This window comes from Notothenia rossii (assembly GCF_949606895.1).
Source record: "Notothenia rossii genome assembly, chromosome: 7".
NCBI lineage: Eukaryota > Metazoa > Chordata > Actinopteri > Perciformes > Nototheniidae > Notothenia > Notothenia rossii.
Genome location: NC_136905.1, coordinates 2,679,798 through 2,702,164, shown reverse-complemented (window position 1 = coordinate 2,702,164; position 22,367 = coordinate 2,679,798). Strand labels below are relative to the sequence as shown.

Below are 22,367 nucleotides of genomic sequence, written 5' to 3'. Positions count from 1 at the left end.
GTTTTAATGTGTGGCGTGTCCTTTATTGCAAGTGTCACTGTGACTGAGTGGTTTATAACGGGAGCTGTCAGGTGTTCCTCCTCTCAGGGGAAGCCAGCATGGCATCGCTCCGATATCACAGCTACTGTCATCTATCACCATGGAGATTAAAACAGCGCTGGCGTTATAGAGATTGTCTGATTGAAGTGTTTACGTTTTTATTGGATCTCTCGGCCCTCAGGACTAACTCTGACTCGGCGCTCCACACCAGCGTGATGAACCCCCCCCAAGGAGACCCATTCTCCACAGGGGGTCCCCTCCAGAGCACCAGACGCTCAGGTGAGGCCACACACACACACACACACACACACACACACACAGGCGCACACACAGGCGCACACACAGGCGCACACACAGGCGCACACACACACACACACACACACACACACACACACACACACACACACACACACACACACACACACACACACACACACACACACACACACACACATCACATCTAGAGACAGAAAAACTCAGGGAAGCAGGATGATCTCCATATTAACACCACTTTTGATTTTTTAAGTATCTAACATTAGGCTTTAAAGGAACTACAGCACGGTCACATGACTTCATGTCACCACCGCTAAGCTAAAGGTGGCTAATGTTGGGCTTTAAAGGAACTACAGCACGGTCACATGACTTCATGTCACCGCCGCTAAGCTAAAGGTGTCTAATGTTAGGCTATAAAGGAACTACAGCACGGTCACATGACTTCATGTCACCGCCGCTAAGCTAAAGGTGGCTAATGTTGGGCTATAAAGGAACTACAGCACGGTCACATGACTTCACGTCACCACCGCTAAGCTAAAGGAGGCTAATGTTGGGCTATAAAGGAACTACAGCACGGTCACATGACTTCACGTCACCACCGCTAAGCTAAAGGAGGCTAATGTTGGGCTATAAAGGAACTACAGCACGGTCACATGACTTCACGTCACCACCGCTAAGCTAAAGGAGGCTAATGTTGTGCTATAAAGGAACTACAGCACGGTCACATGACTTCATGTAACCACCGCTAAGCTAAAGGAGGCTAATGTTGGGCTATAAAGGAACTACAGCACGGTCACATGACTTCACGTCACCACCGCTAAGCTAAAGGTGGCTAATGTTGGGCTATAAAGGAACTACAGCACGGTCACATGACTTCATGTCACCGCCGCTAAGCTAAAGGTGGCTAATGTTGGGCTATAAAGGAACTACAGCACGGTCACATGACTTCACGTCACCACCGCTAAGCTAAAGGTGGCGAATGTTGGGCTATAAAGGAACTACAGCACGGTCACATGACTTCACCTCACCACCGCTAAGCTAAAGGCGGCTAATGTTGGGCTTTAAAGGAACTACAGCACGGTCACCTGACTTCACGTCACCACCGCTAAGCTAAAGGAGGCTAATGTTGGGCTATAAAGGAACTACAGCACGGTCACATGACTTCACGTCACCACCGCTAAGCTAAAGGAGGCTAATGTTGGGCGTGATGACGTTAAATCGTCTCATTTAGGCACTTATTAGCAACCGTCGTTAGTAAATCCAGAAGAGAGGTATTTACTGACATACTTTACGCGGTAGAATAAAAATCTCTTCAGCTCGTCTTAACCACAGACCTTATTTCAGGAACATGTGAACATAAAAACATTCAGAAACCGTCAACCTCCAGACAGCGGACAGGAAGTGATGAAATGCTGAGTCATGTTTCAGGACTTGTTCCTGCAGCTTTCACACGTCTCCTCTTGAAACCACAGTGACAGAAAGTGAAAGTGGTTTTGATGTTTGTTGTTCCTTTCTTCTGTATTTTGGATGTGGTAACCTGTTCTTTGTTAAACTGTTAACCTATAGAAGAAATATAAATAGGATAAAGTCGTGTGGACAGGTTTTCCTTACAGGACGTTCTGAATATTAACTGAGGAGGATATTTCCAGCTCACTATTAACTGTTGTGTGTGTGTGTGTGTGATCCTGCAGGGCAGAGCGATGGAGAGGGCAGACGAAGTGAGTCACACACACACACACACACACACACTCACACTCACACTCACACTCACACTCACACTCACACACACACTCACACACACAGCTGTCATGTAACAGCACCGTTTCCTTTTCAAATGGATCTCAGTGTTTCCGTACCCGGTGCCCCCGATCGAAGAGAACATGCTGGATGAGGGGAAGCTGCTCAAGCCCTGGGACACCAAGAAGGTAAGTACATATGTATTTTAAAAAGTGCAAGTTTTGTGCATGTAAATGGCAAAGGCTAGAATCCCTCCAGTCGGAGTTTCTCTTCATTCTTGTTGACTTATTTATTAATGTGTAAATCCACTAAATAAAACAGAAAAACGTAATTATACGTAACTATGTGTTATTCTCCAGTTGCCTCTGTTGTCGTCCCGGCCAAAATCCTGTGAAGTCCCTGGCATCAAGTAAGTCTAACATCACTACACACACACACACACACACACACACACACACACACACACACACACACACACACACACACACACACACACACACACACACACACACACACACACACACATATACATTGAAGTACACCATATACCTCCCAATTGTAGTGGTACCTCAAAATCCTAACTAAGTGCAGTACTTGAGTAAATGTACTTAGTTACTGAACCCTGTCTCCTCAGCATCTTCTCGTCTCCGGAGCAGCCGTCCCCCCCCCCGGCGCACAGCGTCCCGGCGTCTCTGAACACCGGCGGCTCGCTGCCCGATCTCTCCAGCCTCCACTTCCCGTCGCCGCTGCCCACGCCGCTGGACCAGGACGAGCCCTGTTACCCAGGATGCACCTCTCTGAGCGGGGGCAGCAGCACGGGGAACCTGGCCTCCACCCTCACGCAGCTGGGCATCAACGCCGCCAACGCTCAGGGCGGAAACGCCAACTTCCACCACCACACGCCAGGTACAACTCCACCTGTCTGCCTGGAATCACGTGAGGGTTCAAGATCTCACGGGATCTGTGGGGGCTGCTCAGCGACTCTGTCTGAGCTTAAACTCTCTTAAACCAGGTCTTTAAATATCTACTGATATTCACCTAATGCTTCACCGGCTCTGTGGCGCTTCAGCTTGAAGTGTAGTTATTATTTCTTTGCAGAGCAATGCTCCTAGCACTAGACTCCTGGTACTAGGATGGGTTAAAAGCAGAGACCACGTGTCACTGTGTGCTGCGTGCTCTGCCTGTGTGACCATTAACGAGGGTTTCCTCCTCCAATTCTATCTATTCTATATTCTATCCCACCAGAGAAACCGTTTTTAAGCTTTTAAATGAACTGTTATTAAGTTATAAAAGTTTTAAGGGGAGAAATGAACTATTTAGATGAACTATTTTGTATTACTTTTACTCAAGTACCAGACCTGAGTACTTCTACTTTTACTCAAGTACAAGATCTGAGTACTTCTACTTTTACTCAAGTACCAGACCTGAGTACTTCTACTTTTACTCAAGTACAAGATCTGAGTACTTCTACTTTTACTCAAGAACAAGACCTGAGTACTTCTACTTTTACTCAAGTACAAGATCTGAGTACTTCTACTTTTACTCAAGAACAAGATCTGAGTACTTCTACTTTTACTCAAGTACAAGATCTGAGTACTTCTACTTTTACTCAAGAACAAGATCTGAGTACTTCTACTTGTACTCAAGTACAAGATCTGAGTACTTCTACTTTTACTCAAGTAGCAGATCTGAGTCACTGAAGTAAGAGGTACTCCTCCCAGCCTCTCATTAACCTGGTTCAGTGTGTGTGGATCAAAGTGTTGGCTAAGAGCAGGTTAGCACAGGAAGTGTGTGGGCGAGGAGATGAAGGGGGGATGTACGGCGAGGCCAGGCGCTAAATTTAGCCTTCAGAGAGAGAAAAGAGAGGAGGGTGCTTTTTTATTTGAAGGGCGGAAGTGCAGTCGGAAAATGTCGCCTTGTTTTATGGTCTGTGGGCTGCAGCGAGGCAGGAAGCTGCTGCAGCCTCACGATGTCACAACAGAGTCTCACTGACTGCTGCGTCTTTAAGTCACACGCAGGCTCTGATCAATAATTGGCAGTAATGAGGATTTGTATTGACGGGTCAAGAGTCATAATAGAAGAGCTGGAACAGTCTTAGTTTTAACGTAGCGCAGCCTTTAACACCAGGAATAAACCCCTGACAGTAAAAGTCGAGCATCACAAGATGGATATGATATCAATGTCAGGTAATCAGGAAATGCTTTACAACAGATTTCTGCAGATTATCACATGGAGCCTCATTTGCATATTTAAACACAACATGTCGGAAAACTTAATATAAAAAGGGATGGTGTGTGTGTGTGTGTGTGTGTGTGTGTGTGTGTGTGTGTGTGTGTGTGTGTGTGTGTGTGTGTGTGTGTGTGTGTGTGTGTGTGTGTGTGTGTGTGTGTGTGTGTGTGTGTGTGTGTGTGTGTGTGTGTGTGTGTGTGTGTGTGTGTGTGTGTGTGTGTGTGTGTGTGTGTGTGTGTGTGTGTGTGTGTGTGTGTGTGTGTGTGTGTGTGTATAAACAGGTGTGTTCTGCTTGTGTGTGTGTGTGTGTGTGTGTATAAACAGGTGTGTTCTGCTTGTGTGTGTGTGTGTTGTGTGTAAACAGGTCTGTCTGTGTGTAAACAGGTGTGTTCTGTGTGTAAACAGATGTTTTCTGTGTGTAAACAAGTGTGTGTGTAAACTGGTGTGTGTGTGTGTAAACTGGTGTGTGTGTGTGTAAACTGGTGTGTGTGTGTGTAAACAGGTGTGTTCTGTGTGTCTGTGTGTAAACAGGTGTGTTCTGTGTGTAAACAAGTGTGTGTGTGTGTGTGTGTGTGTAAACTGGTGTGTGTGTGTGTGTGTGTAAACAGGTGTGTGTAAACAGGTGTGTTCTCGTCCCCCTCAGGTCTGATGGCGTCTCTGCAGACGACGCTTAGCAACCCCTCCCTGCAGTCGTCGCTAAGCAACCCCAACATCCAGTCGTCGCTCAGCAACCACTCCTTCTCCAACTCTCTGAGCTCCGCCTCCCTGCACTCGTCGCTCAGCAACCCCTCGCTGCAGTCCTCGTTAAGCTCCTCCCCCTCGCTGCAGTCCTCCCTCAGCAGCCAATCGCTGCACTCCTCCCTCAGTAGCTCCTCCCTGCAGTCGGTGTCCAGCGGTAACCCCGGATACGGCGGCGGAGGCTCCTCCTCTTTCTCGCCGTCGCTAAGCACATCGCCACGGAGACGGGTGCAGCTCTCCCCCCTCATCCTGCCCCTGGGGGGGGACTCCCGGAGGCATCACTCCAAGCAGTTCTCCCCCACCATCTCCCCCACGCTGTCCTCCATCACACAGGTAACAACTACAGATTTATGTTATTGTACTTTCCTTCAAATAGGTTTCCATCTGGGTTTTTCACATTTATTAGAACAAGTTCATTGACAGTGAGTCTCACACAACCTGGTACATAGTATAATCAAAAAGTACAATACACAATAGTAATTATCAACAAAGCATAACGGCCCGTCTGCACTACAGGCATCGAAAAATGCTTTCAACGCTTCGCCCATTCACTTGGATGGGGTGACGTAGAAGATTTGTAATCTTCGCCAAACTGCATTGTGGGGAGCATGGCATGGCTTTGCAAGCATCACGAGCATCTATCGGCATCAAAAGTTGAACATTGTTCAACTTTTGATGCCGATAGATGCTCAAAAGACACACACACACACACACACACACACACACACACACACACACACACACACACACACACACACACATAGACACATAGACACACACACATAGACACATAGACACACACACACACACACACACACACACACACACACACACACACACACACACACACACACACACACACACACACAGAACACACATACCACCACCTCATTACTGGCAAACCCTTGGCATCAGCCAATCAAATCCCGTTTATGCAAATCCCGCCAGTGCAAGCGCAGCCAATCAAACCGCGTACAAGCTGGGAGAGCCAGACCGCAGTTCATTTCCTCATATTCCAAACGAGATATTACGGTACCAAATCACCCGGTTCTTTACGACCGGAACTATTTACCGGGATACAAACCGGAGGAACCAGGCATGGAGGGAGGTGGCAGAGACAGTGGGTGAAACTGGTAGGTTTTCGCCTGTTTGGAGAGTTTATATCCAGGTTACTTCGTTTTAACATTGCTATTGCTTTGTATGTCGGGGGCGGGAGATTCATGTGATTGGTTGTTGGTCGCGTTGCTCGCAAAAAATCGCCAAGCTTCAGACACGCCCAGCTTCAAGATGTTTTGATGCCTGTAGTGTAGACGGGCCGTAAGAAATATAAAAAAGATGTAGTCCAAAGAGGCTTACAACACGGGACCATTTCTCTGAATACACGACACCAAGTCAAACTCCTCGTATGTGTCGACCCACCTGGTGATAAACCTGATTCTGAACGACACGGGAAGCGGCACTGTGTGCATCTGCAGATATCAGTGTGATCTTTTTCACTTCTTTAACGAGCATTTTATTAATTGAATCATTATTTGTACCTCTTAATCACGTTATCTATGATCTCTGATGAACAGAGAGGAGCACCAGCAGGAAGCTACACTGTGGAGGACATCTGCAGATATCAAGTGTTACTTCTTTGCCAACCATTTGATTTATTTATCATTATTTTAAACACGTTTTCTATGATCTCTTCATAGAAAAAACACTAATTTGACTTCATGATGGCTGTAGAGACAGACGGAGCTCCAGCAGGAAGTGGAGCAAAGTTCAGCTGTGGACGAAATGGCTCAGACAATTTGGGAGTGATATTAGGGCTTAGCCTACAGAGAGTATCCATGTGACCTCTTTCTGGTTAAAACTGACATTTTGTATCCAATTAATATCAGAAATGGATTCAGCGTCCTCAAACCCACCACACACACAATTGACCAAATCGGCCATGCCATTTTTTAACTATTGTTTAGATTGGCTATAATGCTAATTAACACAACTGCTAATTGCTAATTGTGTAAGTGTCCCAACACATGCAGGTTAGCATCCGGCAATCTCTATGTGCTGGAGACCCTACTATGCATTTCTAACATAACACTTTAGGGGTACTCAACATTTCTGTGTGCTGGCAACTAGACCAGCAGTTCTCAAACCGAGGGTACTGCAGGTGGTCCGTGAAAAAAATTGAATCCACTTTTTATTATCAAGGATTTTCGCGGACCACCTCGTATGCAAACTGTAAAAATAAGTATATATATAAACGTAGTGTTAAAACTCAGATATTTCTTATTGTTAATTATGGACAACACTTAAGTACACTACTGGTTACCCATGGTTACGTGTGTGCATGCAACACCACAAACATGGATCGGTGGCTAGCAGCAGGTTCTCTGAAGAGAAAAGAGGTTACCGTTAACGTTGATGAAGATAATGAGAGTGAGTCGGAGGCATCTACAAGCCAGACTCCGCAGAAAGAAACAAAGAAAGGGAAGATTAAGAGAAAATACAATGGGAACTACTTGGAACTGGGATTTACCTACACAGGCACTGAAGATGAGCCTTTGCCAGTATGCGTTCTGTGCTAACGAGACCCTGGCTAACGAGGCCCTGGCTAACGAGACCCTGGCTAACGAGACCCTGGCTAACGAGGCCCTGGCTAACGAGGCCCTGGCTAACGAGGCCCTGGCTAACGAGGCCCTGGCTAACGAGGCCCTGGCTAACGAGGCCCTGGCTAACGAGGCCCTGGTTCACGAGACCCTGGCTAACGGGACCCTGGCTAACGGGACCCTGGCTAACGGGACCCTGGCTAACGGGACCCTGGCTAACGGGACCCTGGCTAACGGGACCCTGGCTAACGGGACCCTGGCTAACGGGACCCTGGCTAACGGGACCCTGGCTAACGAGACCCTGGCTAACAAGACCCTGGCTAACGGGACCCTGGCTAACGAGGCCCCGGCTAACGAGACCCCGGCTAACGAGAGGCTAAAACCAGCTAACCTTCGCCCTCAATCTTGGAATCTGGCACTACGTTTATATATGTTCTTATGTTTACGGTTTGCATATGAGGTGGTCCGCGAAAATCCTTGATAATAAATAATGGTCCGCACAAAAGTTTGAGAACCCCTGAACTAGACGACTAACTTATTAGATTCAAAGATTCAAAGGTGTTATCATCTCATGCTCATGAGCTACAGAGTAGAAATGGTAATGAAACTCTCCTGACCTGAGCTCCTCCAACAATGCAACGTATAAAATACAAAAATAAAAATTAATGCAAGAAGTCTATATACATGTCAACAGAATATAGGATATGTACAAGAACAGAATATGAAATTAAATAACGTACATTAAGACACAATTAAATACGGTTTATTGCGGTGATAACTATTTATATAAATTAGTAGATTGCAAGATGACAAACACATGAATGTTTATCGGGGGACTTTTTCAAGATTCAAGGCTTTTATGGTCATGTGTCAGAGATACAGAGAAGATATGACGATGAACATCTGAGGTCACAGGCTGCTCCAACAGTAAATACAAATAAAATATAATTATATAATCGAAAAGTGCAGAATAGTCGTTATACAAGTAATTGGAATATGGTATATTAGATAAATAGTTTTTCTTAGTCTTTTCACTTCACACAGCTCAGGGGTGGAGTGAACCAGCTGAGCGTAAGACTGGGCGTAACTCTACGTCCGACGAGAAGGTTAAGACCAAACTGAAGTTATGATAGTGCACCACTTAGACTAAAGCCCGGTATGCGTTGCGCCCAGGTGTAACTTTTACGCCTAGTATGGAGCAGGCGTAAATCAGGAAGACAGACTAGTATCCATAGTAACGTAAAACAGGCAAGAAGGATATTAACGATGGCAGGGGGTCTTGTTTACAAGTTTAACAACGAAAGGGCATTAAGACGAGAGAGTCGTCCATGATGGAACAAACCCACTGGACACCTATTCGGACAGTGAGCTGATAGAGAGGTTTCGCTTCGGCAGACCTTTTTGAATTAGTCGAGGAGATCTCCCCTCAACTCCAGCACGGATCAGACCGAAACGCTGCGCTCTCCCCGATCTTGCTTGCTTTGAATGGAGAGGTTCGAGTGTTAAGTTATGTAGAGTCCAGACGTGTGTTGCTTGGCAACAATCACTGTTTGGTAATGTATTACCTGCATGTATTGACGTGGACACGCATCTTAAGACTAGGCACAGCTTCGACGTGACTAGTCAGGCTTGGTGCACTCGGTGTAAATTCTAATCACTAAGTCGGACGTAGTTAAGCCCGACGTTAGAGTTAAGACCTACTTTTTTAGGCCTAACTGGTGCACTCCACTCAGGTGTTTAGCAGTCTTATTATGGTGAATAATAACATTTCCAACCCCTACCCCATCCACAGGGCGTCCCTCTGGACACCAGCAGACTTCCTCTGGACCAGCGGCTCCCTCCATACCCGCTCAGCCAGTCCCAGCAGCACCAGCAGGGCTCCCAGCAGCACCAGCAGGGCTCCCAGCAGCACCAGTCCCACCCTCAGGGCTCCCAGCAGCACCAGCAGCACCAGCAGGGCTCCCAGCAGCACCAGCAGCACCAGCAGGGCTCCCAGCAGCACCATCAGCTCCACCTTCAGAATCTCCGCAACTCTCACAACCAGCAGCTGCAGCACTTCAGCTCAGCAGAGGTGGGAGAAGTACTCAGATCTAAAGTAGATTTTTCTTACGGCTACACAGCATGGTTCAAAGGTGGGAAGTAGTGGAGTACAAATACTTTTGTTACTGTACTTAAGTAAATGTTTCTGGTATCAGTACTTTACTCCACTACTCAAATACCTGTACTTCCTACTTCTCTCATTTTCCAAACAGGCTGGTTCCTTTAGTCTGAATGTGTGTTTGGTGGCGTGATCATTATTATTTAGAGTCATTGCGTGCCTATTGATTTGAACACGATCCGTGTATCCATCATTTCCTGGTCTTCTCTAAAGAAGAGGGACCAATGAAAACGTTGTCATGTTGCCGTTGGTCACCATGGAAACATTCATTAGCTAACAATGACATTATTGTTCTATTAATATAAAGGGAGGTCAGGTACTCTTTAAAACGAAAGTTAGGTATGTAACTACGGTTCTATGAATTCTGGATGACGCCAGACGCAGTGCTTATCACTGGATATCTTCTGTCTCGCGCATGCGCAGGTCAAGTATTTATGTCAAAGTCACGTGTGACATCGCATGACCCCGGAAGGCATAAGTTCCGGTGTTGTCAATGAGTTCAGTCCTATATAATCTTCACGCGGGAACAGGAGATTCTGAGTGACTAAGAACTCTGGCGGTCATCCAGGATTCATAGAACCGTAGTTACATACGTAACTTTCGAGGACCACCGTAACGGAGAAAGAGCAGTTCAGACTGCCGTATGCCTGCGGTAGTCTGGACATAAGCTCTAAGGGCCCGCACCAAGCATAAGAGTCTTGACCTCTCCTGATGGGGGGTCAAACCCTGCCAGCTGGATGGCCGATTGAGATGAGAGCGTGCCAGCCCCTTAGGGAGGAACGCTGTGTTCGGCCATAAGGTGACACCTGAGCCATCTGAGTTCCACCTCAGACACGAGATGTTCTAGGACAAGGAGTGAAGCTCGCTTACACGCTTTGCTGAAGTGATGGCACGAAGGAAAGCCGTCTTGGCTGAGAGCCACCTCAGTCCTGCCTGTGACAAGGGATCAAAGGGAGGCGAGCATAGGGCGTCCAGCACCAAGGGCAGGTCCCATGCAGGAGCCCTTGGGACGTTTGGGGGGCGCAGCCTCAGAGCTCCCCTTATTAAGAAGAGGGATGCCAGCCTGTGGCTCCCCACTGTGTTGTTGTCAACCCTTGCATGTTGAGATGAGGTAGCAGCCACATACTCCCTGACGGTAGCGGGACACCGGCTGTCGTTCAGGAGAGACCGTAGGCACCGAGCGACGCACTGGGTCCTCGTTTCGCCATTGGCACCAGTCAGAAAATAGTTCCTACCTGTTTTCGTGCTGACGTTGCTCTGACATTGAGAAAAGTCCTCTTGACAGGCTCTATGCAGTCGCTCTATGCAGTCGCTCTATGCAGTCGCTCAGCAGCGGCTCGGGCCCAGTGCATAGGCCCCCTAGCAGCACGAGGCACAGATTGCAGGCCTGCTTTGAACAGATAATGGAGAGGAAAAGAGGACGGTGCTTTTTAAAGAGTCTCAGTGTGAAGGTGCAGTTTCTGCTGTGAGCAACAAGGAACGACACTGGACCAAATCAAGTGACAGAATAATAACAACAAGGTGTTTTCTCTTGTAATAAGTAAAGAGATAGGCCAACAGAACAAGTGAGACTTAGCTCGGTAAGATTTCTTGAAATAAGACGAGATATTTAGATCAATGAGAATTTAGGTTTCACCTTCATCACACATGGGGCCGCTTGTAATCTATTTGTAATCTATTCTAGAAAATCAATGTTTTTTAAAATTTAAACAATGGATGTCTTTTATGAACATTTATTTAAAAAAAAATTCTGTCAAGAGACGTAGAATACTTTCCACTGTGGGATTTGAATACATTTCTGAGTGATAACATTTTCGTTGTGTTTTTTCTTTTGTACTTATGGTCTCATGACTCTCTGTACATCAATGAGACCCCCCTGTAGCCTACATATACTGATAGCTTAGCTTCTTCTGAAAAAGAGCATGTATATAACTTGTGCAGCACTGGGTTCATGTTTTAAAGCATTTCACAACAACAAGAGAACAGGCCAGCCCAACATGTGAGAACAGGGCTGAGGCCTCAGAGGGTTCACTTCAGGTCTCATATCGAGTGTGAACACATATAGACATCAGAGCGGTGTTCCTGAGTGTTCACGGCTCATGTTGTGTTTCCAGCAGCAGCAGCAGCAGCAGCAGCAGAGGGCGATGGGGCAGCAGATGACCTCGGGGAACGCTCAGCTGATAAAGAACGAGCGGCCGATGGATCTGTGTCTTCAGGTCTCTCAGCGTCACGTCAAACAGGAAGTGGAGCAGCAGAGAGCCGGCGGCCCCCCCCACCTCCAGCAGATCAGCCACAGCCTCGCCACCGACCTCTACAACGTGAGGAAGCTCAACCAAGGATACTCAGAGGGGGGGGGGGGGGGGGGGGAAGTATTCCAGATATTTTAACTAAAGACAAGGGAGAAGTACTCAGAGAGCAGAGGGGTAGAAGTACTCAGCTCTTGTACTTGAGTAAAAGTAGAAGAACTCAGATCTTGTTCTTGAGTAAAAGTAGAAGTACTCAGATCTTGTTCTTGAGTAAAAGTAGAAGTACTCAGATCTTGTTCTTGAGTAAAAGTAGAAGTACTCAGATCTTGTACTTGAGTAAAAGTAGAAGTACTCAGATCTTGTACTTGAGTAAAAGTAGAAGTACTCAGATCTTGTTCTTGAGTAAAAGTAGAAGTACTCAGATCTTGTTCTTGAGTAAAAGTAGAAGTACTCAGATCTTGTACTTGAGTAAAAGTAGAAGTACTCAGATCTTGTACTTGAGTAAAAGTAGAAGTACTCAGATCTTGTTCTTGAGTAAAAGTAGAAGTACTCAGATCTTGTTCTTGAGTAAAAGTAGAAGTACTCAGATCTTGTACTTGAGTAAAAGTAGAAGTACTCAGGTCTTGTTCTTGAGTAAAAGTAGAAGTACTCAGATCTTGTTCTTGAGTAAAAGTAGAAGTACTCAGATCTTGTTCTTGAGTAAAAGTAGAAGTACTCAGGTCTTGTACTTGAGTAAAAGTAGAAGTACTCGGGTCTTGTACTTGAGTAAAAGTAGAAGTACTCAGATCTTGTTCTTGAGTAAAAGTAGAAGTACTCAGATCTCGTACTTGAGTAAAAGTAGAAGTACTCAGATCTTGTACTTGAGTAAAAGTAGAAGTACTCAGATCTTGTTCTTGAGTAAAAGTAGAAGTACTCAGATCTCGTACTTGAGTAAAAGTAGAAGTACTCAGATCTTGTTCTTGAGTAAAAGTAGAAGTACTCAGATCTTGTTCTTGAGTAAAAGTAGAAGTACTCAGATCTTGTACTTGAGTAAAAGTAGAAGTACTCAGATCTTGTACTTGAGTAAAAGTAGAAGTACTCAGATCTTGTTCTTGAGTAAAAGTAGAAGTACTCAGATCTTGTTCTTGAGTAAAAGTAGAAGTACTCAGATCTTGTACTTGAGTAAAAGTAGAAGTACTCAGATCTTGTTCTTGAGTAAAAGTAGAAGTACTCAGATCTTGTACTTGAGTAAAAGTAGAAGTACTCAGATCTTGTACTTGAGTAAAAGTAGAAGTACTCAGATCTTGTTCTTGAGTAAAAGTAGAAGTACTCAGATCTCGTTCTTGAGTAAAAGTAGAAGTACTCAGATCTTGTACTTGAGTAAAAGTAGAAGTACTCAGGTCTTGTTCTTGAGTAAAAGTAGAAGTACTCAGATCTTGTTCTTGAGTAAAAGTAGAAGTACTCAGATCTTGTTCTTGAGTAAAAGTAGAAGTACTCAGGTCTTGTACTTGAGTAAAAGTAGAAGTACTCGGGTCTTGTACTTGAGTAAAAGTAGAAGTACTCAGATCTTGTTCTTGAGTAAAAGTAGAAGTACTCAGATCTCGTACTTGAGTAAAAGTAGAAGTACTCAGATCTTGTACTTGAGTAAAAGTAGAAGTACTCAGATCTTGTTCTTGAGTAAAAGTAGAAGTACTCAGATCTCGTACTTGAGTAAAAGTAGAAGTACTCAGATCTTGTTCTTGAGTAAAAGTAGAAGTACTCAGATCTTGTTCTTGAGTAAAAGTAGAAGTACTCAGATCTTGTACTTGAGTAAAAGTAGAAGTACTCAGATCTTGTACTTGAGTAAAAGTAGAAGTACTCAGATCTTGTTCTTGAGTAAAAGTAGAAGTACTCAGATCTTGTTCTTGAGTAAAAGTAGAAGTACTCAGATCTTGTACTTGAGTAAAAGTAGAAGTACTCAGATCTTGTTCTTGAGTAAAAGTAGAAGTACTCAGGTCTTGTACTTGAGTAAAAGTAGAAGTACTCGGGTCTTGTACTTGAGTAAAAGTAGAAGTACCAGAGTGTAGGAATACTCTGTTACAGTAAAAGTCCTGCATTCAAAATGTTACTCAAGTAAAAGTAGAAAAGTATTATCATCAAAATATAGTGAAAGTAGAAACAGTAAATAAAATAAACAGACAGAGTAAATAGGATTTTATGAACGTTTTTTATATTTCTGGCATTGCTTGTCTGTCAACATGACACAGATCCTCTCATTACATTATCCTCTTTCCCAGGATGCCTTGTTCAACTCTCTGCTGGACGACCCCTATCTGAGTCTGCAGCTCACGGGGAAATCCAACCAGCAGGTAACACACACACACACACACACACACACACACACACACACACACACGTACGTTATCCTCTCCGGTGTAATCTGTGTATTCATCCTGCCTTGAATCTGTTTCTGTGCTTCAGTTTTCCGCAGAGAGCCAGGGCGACTGTCTCTCTCTGAACCACGCTCTGAGCTCCGATAAGAACCAGTTCCCCTGCAACAGCCAGGGGCCTCTGGACCTGCAGGACCCCCACAACCAGAACTACTGCGGGGGGGACGGCCGCCACAACGTGCCCAACATCATCCTCACCGGTGGGTTTATCCACAGGTTTAACGCCCGCAGCGTTTCAGCGCCGAGTCCAAAACAGCGCTCCGTGTTATTCCTGACCCCCTGGTTAATATACTGACATACAGAATAGAGGCAGTGTGCATTATGCTGGTCTATCAGTGCTTCTCAAAGTGCCCCGCGAGCGCCCCCTAGTGGTCCGTGAATATATTGGTAACATTTCACATTTGAAATAAATACATTCATTTAAGTTTTCCGCACTCTCGCGGGAATATCTCCGCAATGGAACGAGCTTACGTTTCAACACCTTTGCCACACATGCTGCCACTTGTTTTTACAATTCTCCGGCGATTTGTAATCTATTCTAGAAAAACGATGCTTTCAAGAAGCGTATAAAACAAACAATGGATGTCTTTTCTGATTATGTATCCATGCTGGAAGTAGATTTAGATGTGTTAGGAGTGAGATAGAGATTAGTATCTAATATATGCATCCAATGAAGCATTGCATGGAGTCTGTTGATGATCAGAGGCTGTTGTTGAGGCTGCACATTTTTTTATTTTTTGTAGGCAGACCATGCAGGCCGGCCCGATGGTCCCCAAGGTTCATGTTTTAATAGCTTTTTTACAAAAAACAAACAGGCGAGCCTAACATGTGAACAAAGGGCTTAGACCTCAGAGAGTTAGCACACACTTTGAGAAGCACTGGTCTAGAACCATTTTTCACAAACGCTGAGCTCACTGAGTGTCAGTTATTACATCAGTCTTCCTCATTTCTTGTTCTACTGTTAGAAAAATCTCCCTCGTCCCTGTCTTGATCTTGAACCTCAGGATCCATGTATCTGTGATCCTCTCCAGAATGGAAGGAGTCATCACATACAGAGCATCAACTAGTTCCTGAACAGTGTCCTTCACTTGCTGATATCCAAGAGAGGGAGTTCCTCAGTCACAAGATGGAGGAATAGAAAGCAGTATTCAATGTTTACTTCAGATTAGCTCCACGTCAGAAATGATCATGCTTGTCATATGTCTCTCTCCATAGAGGCTGAGTCATCATGTTAATCACATAGCTATCATATGCCTCAAACAGTCCTGATGCTCTTCTAGGTAATCACACATCCTGTCATGTTCTCAGCTACAGTTGATACCTTTGTTATCATGTTACCCTCATGTTGGAAGAGAACATTCAGTGTTTCCCCCCCTCCCTCCTTCTGCAGGAGACTCCCCCCCTGGCCTCTCTAAAGAGATCACCAGCGCTCTGTCTCACGTCCCGGGCTTCGAGATGGACCCCTTCTCTCTGGACGACCCGCTCCGGATGGACCCTCTGGCTCTGGACATGCTGGACGGGGACCTGATGCTGGCCGACCCCGCCGTGGAGGACTCCTTCAGATCCGACCGCTTCAAGTGAGGAGGAGGAAACCCACGAGAGACGCTCAGCAGAGCCAGGTTTGGGAGTCAAACCTCCGAGGACATTTCTCTCCTGGACCATCAAAGGCACTTAACTCAAAAAAGCTCTCGCAACGCTTGAAGTCAAGAAAAACCCGTTGCTGTGTCTCGATTCGCGTTCTTCTGTTCGTCTTACACCAGCTGTGTAGTGCGTCCCAATGCGAAGTATAGCAAAATGCACTGAGTACCGGATGGAGCTGGTCACATGTCACGCTCAACGACAACCGCCATCTTGGCTACGTAGCTGAAGCTCAGCCGTGAATGCTCCGGTGAATAAGGCACTGTACAAAAAAATATATACCCAATCCCTAATTTGGGTTAATACGGGGTGAAGGAATAACTCCTCACAAACACATGAGTCAGCATTTTAGCACTTCCTGTCCCTTCGCTGGAAGTCAATGGTTTTATTGAATTAGTTTTTGGTAAGATGCCTGAAATAAGGCCGTAACGTACCACTATACTCATGTCCAAAAGAAGCCCCGTTCATTATCTGGGTTTGACTCATCAGCCTGTAAGGATCTGGTAGCTCAAACAATCGTTGCTAACTAGCTAGCTTGCTAATACCAGCGTTCTGAAGGAAGTATCCGGATTGAGACACAGCGCTTCTCTTATTGTTACGGCATTAGCTTGTACGATCTGCATGTCAATGGAAAATGCACTCGCGTAAATGCAAAAAGAAAACATGTCGGCTTTATGTAAAGAAAAAAAAAGTCTGTAAAACCAGCAGTGCTTGTAAGATCGAGAAAAGAAAATATGCATCGTGATGATCGGTCCGACTGTTGCAGGGACGTGTGCGCCGGATAGTTCAGGTTCAGCTTCCTCCGCTTTATCCGCCACTTTGACAGGAACTCAGCCATGACTCAGAGGTCTGTATATTTTTTTAAACGAAAGCTTTCCCTGCTCCGACAGTCCTCTGAATAAAAGAGGGTGTGGTCGATGGGGAGCAGGTTAAAGGTGTGTTCAGTGCAAAGCCCCCGATATGCTGCTGCTTCTCAAGTGACTTAATCATGATGTCGCCCCCCCCCCCTTAAACTCGTCCTGTGATCGCAGAAGACGCCCGAGCTTTAACCGGAGAGCTCACGAGTAACACGTCGTATTCATATTTGCAGATATGCTTTGAACGGGCCGCAGACAGACGGTCCAAATGGACAAATGTATATATTTTCTGAATGTAATCAAATCCAGGCGATGACTGTCCCCTCGTGGTCTGCAGACGGGAGAGACGGACGTATATCTATTCTATGTTTCAACGTTTTTCAACTACATTTTTGGTGATTTTGGTGTAAAATGATGTTGCAATCAAACGACATTTGGTTTCGAATTTTTTTTTTTTTTGCTCGGATGTTAAAAAGTATTTCGGAGAAGATTATTTGTGACTTTTTTGCTCTTTAAAAATATACTAAAGATTTTTGCCTTTTTCTAAAAACACAAATCAATCCGAGAAGCTCGCATTACACGTTTCTTATTGATTGATTTAATTGATTTTCTAATTGATTTCAACATCATTAGAAGGGCAACAAAGTAAAACTACAAAAACAGACACTGCAGTATTTAAAACTAAATTTGAAGGTAGAAAGAAAATATATACGCAAATATACTTTCCACAGGAATATGAAGTACATATCCTTAATTGATATATTTAGAAAATGAGTCAGGAGTTTGTTGTGAAGCAGCAAAAACCACACTTTGGTTTCCAACAAATCATATGTTTGTCCAAAGAAAAGTTGGGAATCATTGATTTAAATATATATATAAAACAAATCATTGAATTTTCCACCAGAATCACCAAAAACAAGCTCGGGTGTTCCTCAGGCGTCTTCTACGCCACCGTCAACTTTCCTTAGCCTGCTTGTTCTTAAAGGTCCCCTATCATCCTCGTCTTCATCAATATATCACAGGTCTCAGATATATACAGAGCCTGTCTCTGATTGGCTGAAACACCAAACAGATCATTGCAGCATTACCCATAATCCCCTCTGTTTCAGCCCTGTTTCCAAAGTGCTGATTCTCTGTCTGTTGATGTAGAAGAGACACGAAGAAGAGGGGACACATGTTGATGTAGAAGAGACACGAAGAAGAGGGGACACATGTTGATGTAGAAGAGACACGAAGAAGAGGGGACACATGTTGATGTAGAAGAGACATGAAGAAGAGGGGACACATGTTGATGTAGAAGAGACATGAAGAAGAGGGGACACATGTTGATGTAGAAGAGACATGAAGAAGAGGGGACACATGTTGATGTAGAAGAGACATGAAGAAGAGGGGACACATGTTGATGTAGAGACATGGAGAAGATGGGACACATGTTGATGTAGAAGAGACATGGAGAAGAGGGGACACATGTTTATGTAGAGACATGGAGAAGAGGGGACACATGTTGATGTAGAAGAGACATGAACAAGAGGGGACACATGTTGATGTAGAAGAGACATGAAGAAGAGGGGACACATGTTGATGTAGAGACATGGAGAAGAGGGGACACATGTTGATGTAGAGACATGGAGAAGAGGGGACACATGTTGATGTAGAGACATGGAGAAGAGGGGACACATGTTGATGTAGAGACATGGAGAAGAGTGGTCACATGTTGATGTAGAGACATGAGGAAGAGGGGACACATGTTGATGTAGAGACATGGAGAAGAGGGGACACATGTTGATGTAGAGACATGGAGAAGAGGGGACACATGTTGATGTAGAGACATGGAGAAGAGGGGACACATGTTGATGTAGAGACATGGAGAAGAGGGGACACATGTTGATGTAGAAGAGACATGGAGAAGAGGGGACACATGTTGATGTAGAAGAGACATGAAGAAGAGGGGACACATGTTGATGTAGAGACATGAGGAAGAGGGGACACATGTTGATGTAGAAGAGACATGGAGAAGAGGGGACACATGTTGATGTAGAAGAGACATGGAGAAGAGGGGACACATGTTGATGTAGAAGAGACATGGAGAAGAGGGGACACATGTTGATGTAGAAGAGACATGGAGAAGAGGGGACACATGTTGATGTAGAAGAGACATGGAGAAGAGGGGACACATGTTGATGTAGAGACATGAAGAAGAGGATTTTATAATAGGGGACCTTTAAAGCATGTCTTGGTACCCCTTGTTCTGCGAGTCGGATGTTTATTAGTAAATCTGCAGCGCCGTGTTTCTGACACACATTCCCTTTTTAACGGAGCGTCGTTATCGCACCGCCTGCACCCGCCTGTAATCGCCGACTTTTTTAATATAAAAGATTATGCATTGAAATGATGGAACTGAATGTTAACTGCATCTGTTACTGGAACATATTAACGTGTACAAATCTGCATATTTCCTCCTGTTTGAAAGCGAGGTCGCTCCTCAGCTTTCTCGCGCTTCTTCAGGTTCTCAAAGGGCAATCCCCCCAACGTTCATCTCCTCAGACTTTACCACCAAGTGCCAACAGATAGTGACTCGTGACTACATATGGATCTAAGGCTGAAACTGAACTCTGTCTCCATCTTCATCCATCCATCTGCCACTTCTTTTCTCAGTTAACGGACGCTTTGAAGTCTAAATAACGCCAGAAAGTTTCTTGGTTATGCTTTTTAAACGCAGTAGAAGTCGAGCAACGGTAGCTTATAACTAGAGATGTCCTGATCCGATCACGTGATTTTCAAAAGATCGGAATCGGGAGAAAAAAATCGGGGATCGGGATTTTTTTTTTTTTTTTTAAATACTTTTTTAAAATTTTGTATTCAATGTTACAAAACAAAAATGACCATGTTCAAGTCTTAAAGTCATCCTGAGGCCTTAGTTTTGGTTTCAAATTACACAACATCATGTATGTGTTGCTTCTTTGGGGCTTGTTCTCATAGACCTGCTTATTTCTCTCAAATCTGGCAACAGAGTGGGCGCAGTGTCTAATTGTAGCAGTAAGCTAACGAGTACTGATAAGCTTTATTTTGTTTTGATCCAATGCTGCACAACTGAACTGATCCAATGCTGCTGTGAAAGAAAGAAGCTATATCCATGTTGGATAGAAAATCCAATTTAAATTTAAAAAATAACCTTAAGGGACAACTTGAATGCTTTTTTTCTTTTTTTCTCTTAATGCATTGCATAAAGATCGGATCGGGAAAAATCGGTATCGGCAAAATCAAATGATCGGAATCGGATCGGAAGCAAAAAAATGTGATCGGGACATCCCTACTTATAACCCCTCTCTGTTTTAAATATAATATTCCAATGTGCGTACCAGTGGTTTTTCTAGAAAGATAGGGGGTGTTTCTCAATGTCGAGGACGCTTCCTTGTCTTCCGAGTCGGGTCCTTCAGAGGCTAGGCAAGAATCCTTCCTGGCATTCGGAGCACGCTAGCAAGTGTGCGTCATATGCGAGGCCCCGCCTTAAATTTTCCGGCAAAGATTTGGGAAATGTCTACACAGTGCAGCCACGAAATTTCCCGCAACAAAGGACTCAGTCCTCGGTAGAATTCCAAGGATCCTGGACATTGGAGCAGTCCTTCGGCGATGACGTAGCGTCCTTGAAATAGTGGCTCTGAAGCAGCTTTCCTCGACCTTGAGAAACACCCAGAGTATGAGTCCTGTGGCGTTGGTCTTCTTTATAAGATATATTAATTCTGGGGAGAATATCTTCTTTTTTTGTTTTTGATAATTATGAAGTAAATAAAATAGGAAAAAAAATGTTCACCTTTAGAACAAAAGTACCTGAGATTAAAAGGCAGATTGATGGATGATGAAAGTTGACTCCACGAAGTACAGCACACACTTTCTGTGAACTTTATTCAACAACAAGCTTTTGGCGGGATTGCCCTTTAACCCCGGGGGTCACTGTGACTGACAGCCCTTAGCCCCGCCTCCTCTCTTACCTGCACTTCCTGTCCGAGCAGAGCAACATATTTTTATCTAACAAGAGGTAGAAAAGTATAATTATTATTAATGTTATTCTGACTATAGACGTTGTATTTTTTAATCCAAAGTGGTCTGTCTGTATATAATTCCTCAGATAATATGTTTTAAACAAAAAAGTAAATACAGTATATTTAAGGTGTGTGTGTGTGTGTGTGTGTGTGTGTGTGTGTGTGTGTGTGTGTGTGTGTGTGTGTGTGTGTGTGTGTGTGTGTGTGTGTGTGTGTGTGTGTGTGTGTGTGTGTGTGTGTGTGTGTGTGTGTGTGTGTGTGTGTGTGTGTGTGTGTGTGTGTGTGTGTGTGTGTGTGTGTGTGTGTGTGTGTGTGTGTGTGTGTGTGTACACTAGGGATCAGTTAAAGGCCATATTTCATATTTTTTCATATTTTCTATCGATGTATGCTTTTAGCTTCTCTCATATTGTTATTATTAGTTTCCACGTCTTTTTTTAAAATGAGCGTCCTGCGTCTGATGCTTTGTTTTGGAATAATAAATTGACTCTTTTGTTGTTGTTGTTTGCAGATGTTTATTTGAACCTTGTAATAAATAACCTGGGAATGTTGAGTGTTGTAAATATGAATATGTTTTCAAGCAGAGACATTTTTAAAGAGACTGTACTTCACATTATTTTACAGAAAATAAACAAATGAAACCTGCAGACTCTCCGTGTTCATATTACCATAAACAAACACATAGATCATATACTCAGAGGTGGAAGTACTCAAGTACTGTAATTAAGTAACTTTTCGAGGTACTACTTGTACTTAACTTGAGTATTTCCATTTTATGCTACTGTGTACTTTTACTCCACTACATGTATGTAATCCCTTTAGTTACTTTACAGATCTGTATTAAGAACAAGATCTGAGTACTTCTACTTTTACTCAAGTACAAGATCTGAGTACTTCTACTTTTACTCAAGTACAAGATCTGAGTACTTCTACTTTCACTCAAGTACAAGATCTGAGTACTTCTACTTAAGTACAAGATCTGAGTACTTCTACTTCAGTACAAGATCTGAGTACTTCTACTTTTACTAAAGTACACGATCTGAGTACTTCTACTTTTACTCAAGTACAAGATCTGAGTACTTCTACTTTTACTCAAGTACAAGATCTGAGTACTTCTACTTTTACTCAAGAACAAGGTCTGAGTAGTTCTACTTTTACTCAAGAACAAGGTCTGAGTACTTCTACTTTCACTCAAGTACAAGACCTGAGTACTTCTACTTTTACTCAAGTACAAGATCTGAGTACTTCTACTTTCACTCAAGTACAAGATCTGAGTACTTCTACTTAAGTACAAGATCTGAGTACTTCTACTTCAGTACAAGATCTGAGTACTTCTACTTTTACTAAAGTACACGATCTGAGTACTTCTACTTTTACTCAAGTACAAGATCTGAGTACTTCTACTTTTAC

At 44.0% G+C, this 22,367-nt stretch overlaps 1 protein-coding gene across 8 annotated transcripts in view; it reads left to right on the top strand.

Moving 5' to 3' along the window:
• Positions 1–21,602, top strand: part of LOC307045511 (CREB-regulated transcription coactivator 2) — a 40,550-nt gene extending 18,948 nt beyond the window's left edge. For 2 of the 8 annotated variants that reach the window (XM_079691204.1, XM_079691198.1), the window contains 11 exons: positions 221–318; positions 2,004–2,030; positions 2,158–2,237; positions 2,409–2,458; positions 2,684–2,955; positions 4,922–5,349; positions 9,406–9,684; positions 11,889–12,089; positions 14,273–14,344; positions 14,457–14,625; positions 15,816–21,602. In XM_079691204.1, the coding sequence (XP_079547330.1) occupies positions 221–318; positions 2,004–2,030; positions 2,158–2,237; positions 2,409–2,458; positions 2,684–2,955; positions 4,922–5,349; positions 9,406–9,684; positions 11,889–12,089; positions 14,273–14,344; positions 14,457–14,625; positions 15,816–16,006 (1,867 nt within the window). In that variant the 3' untranslated portion in view covers positions 16,007–21,602. The remainder of the gene's footprint in view (positions 1–220; positions 319–2,003; positions 2,031–2,157; positions 2,238–2,408; positions 2,459–2,683; positions 2,956–4,921; positions 5,350–9,405; positions 9,685–11,888; positions 12,090–14,272; positions 14,345–14,456; positions 14,626–15,815) is intronic. The other 6 variants (XM_079691203.1, XM_079691205.1, XM_079691202.1 and 3 more) reach the window with 5 other exon arrangements.
• Positions 21,603–22,367: the final 765 nt, after the last annotated feature.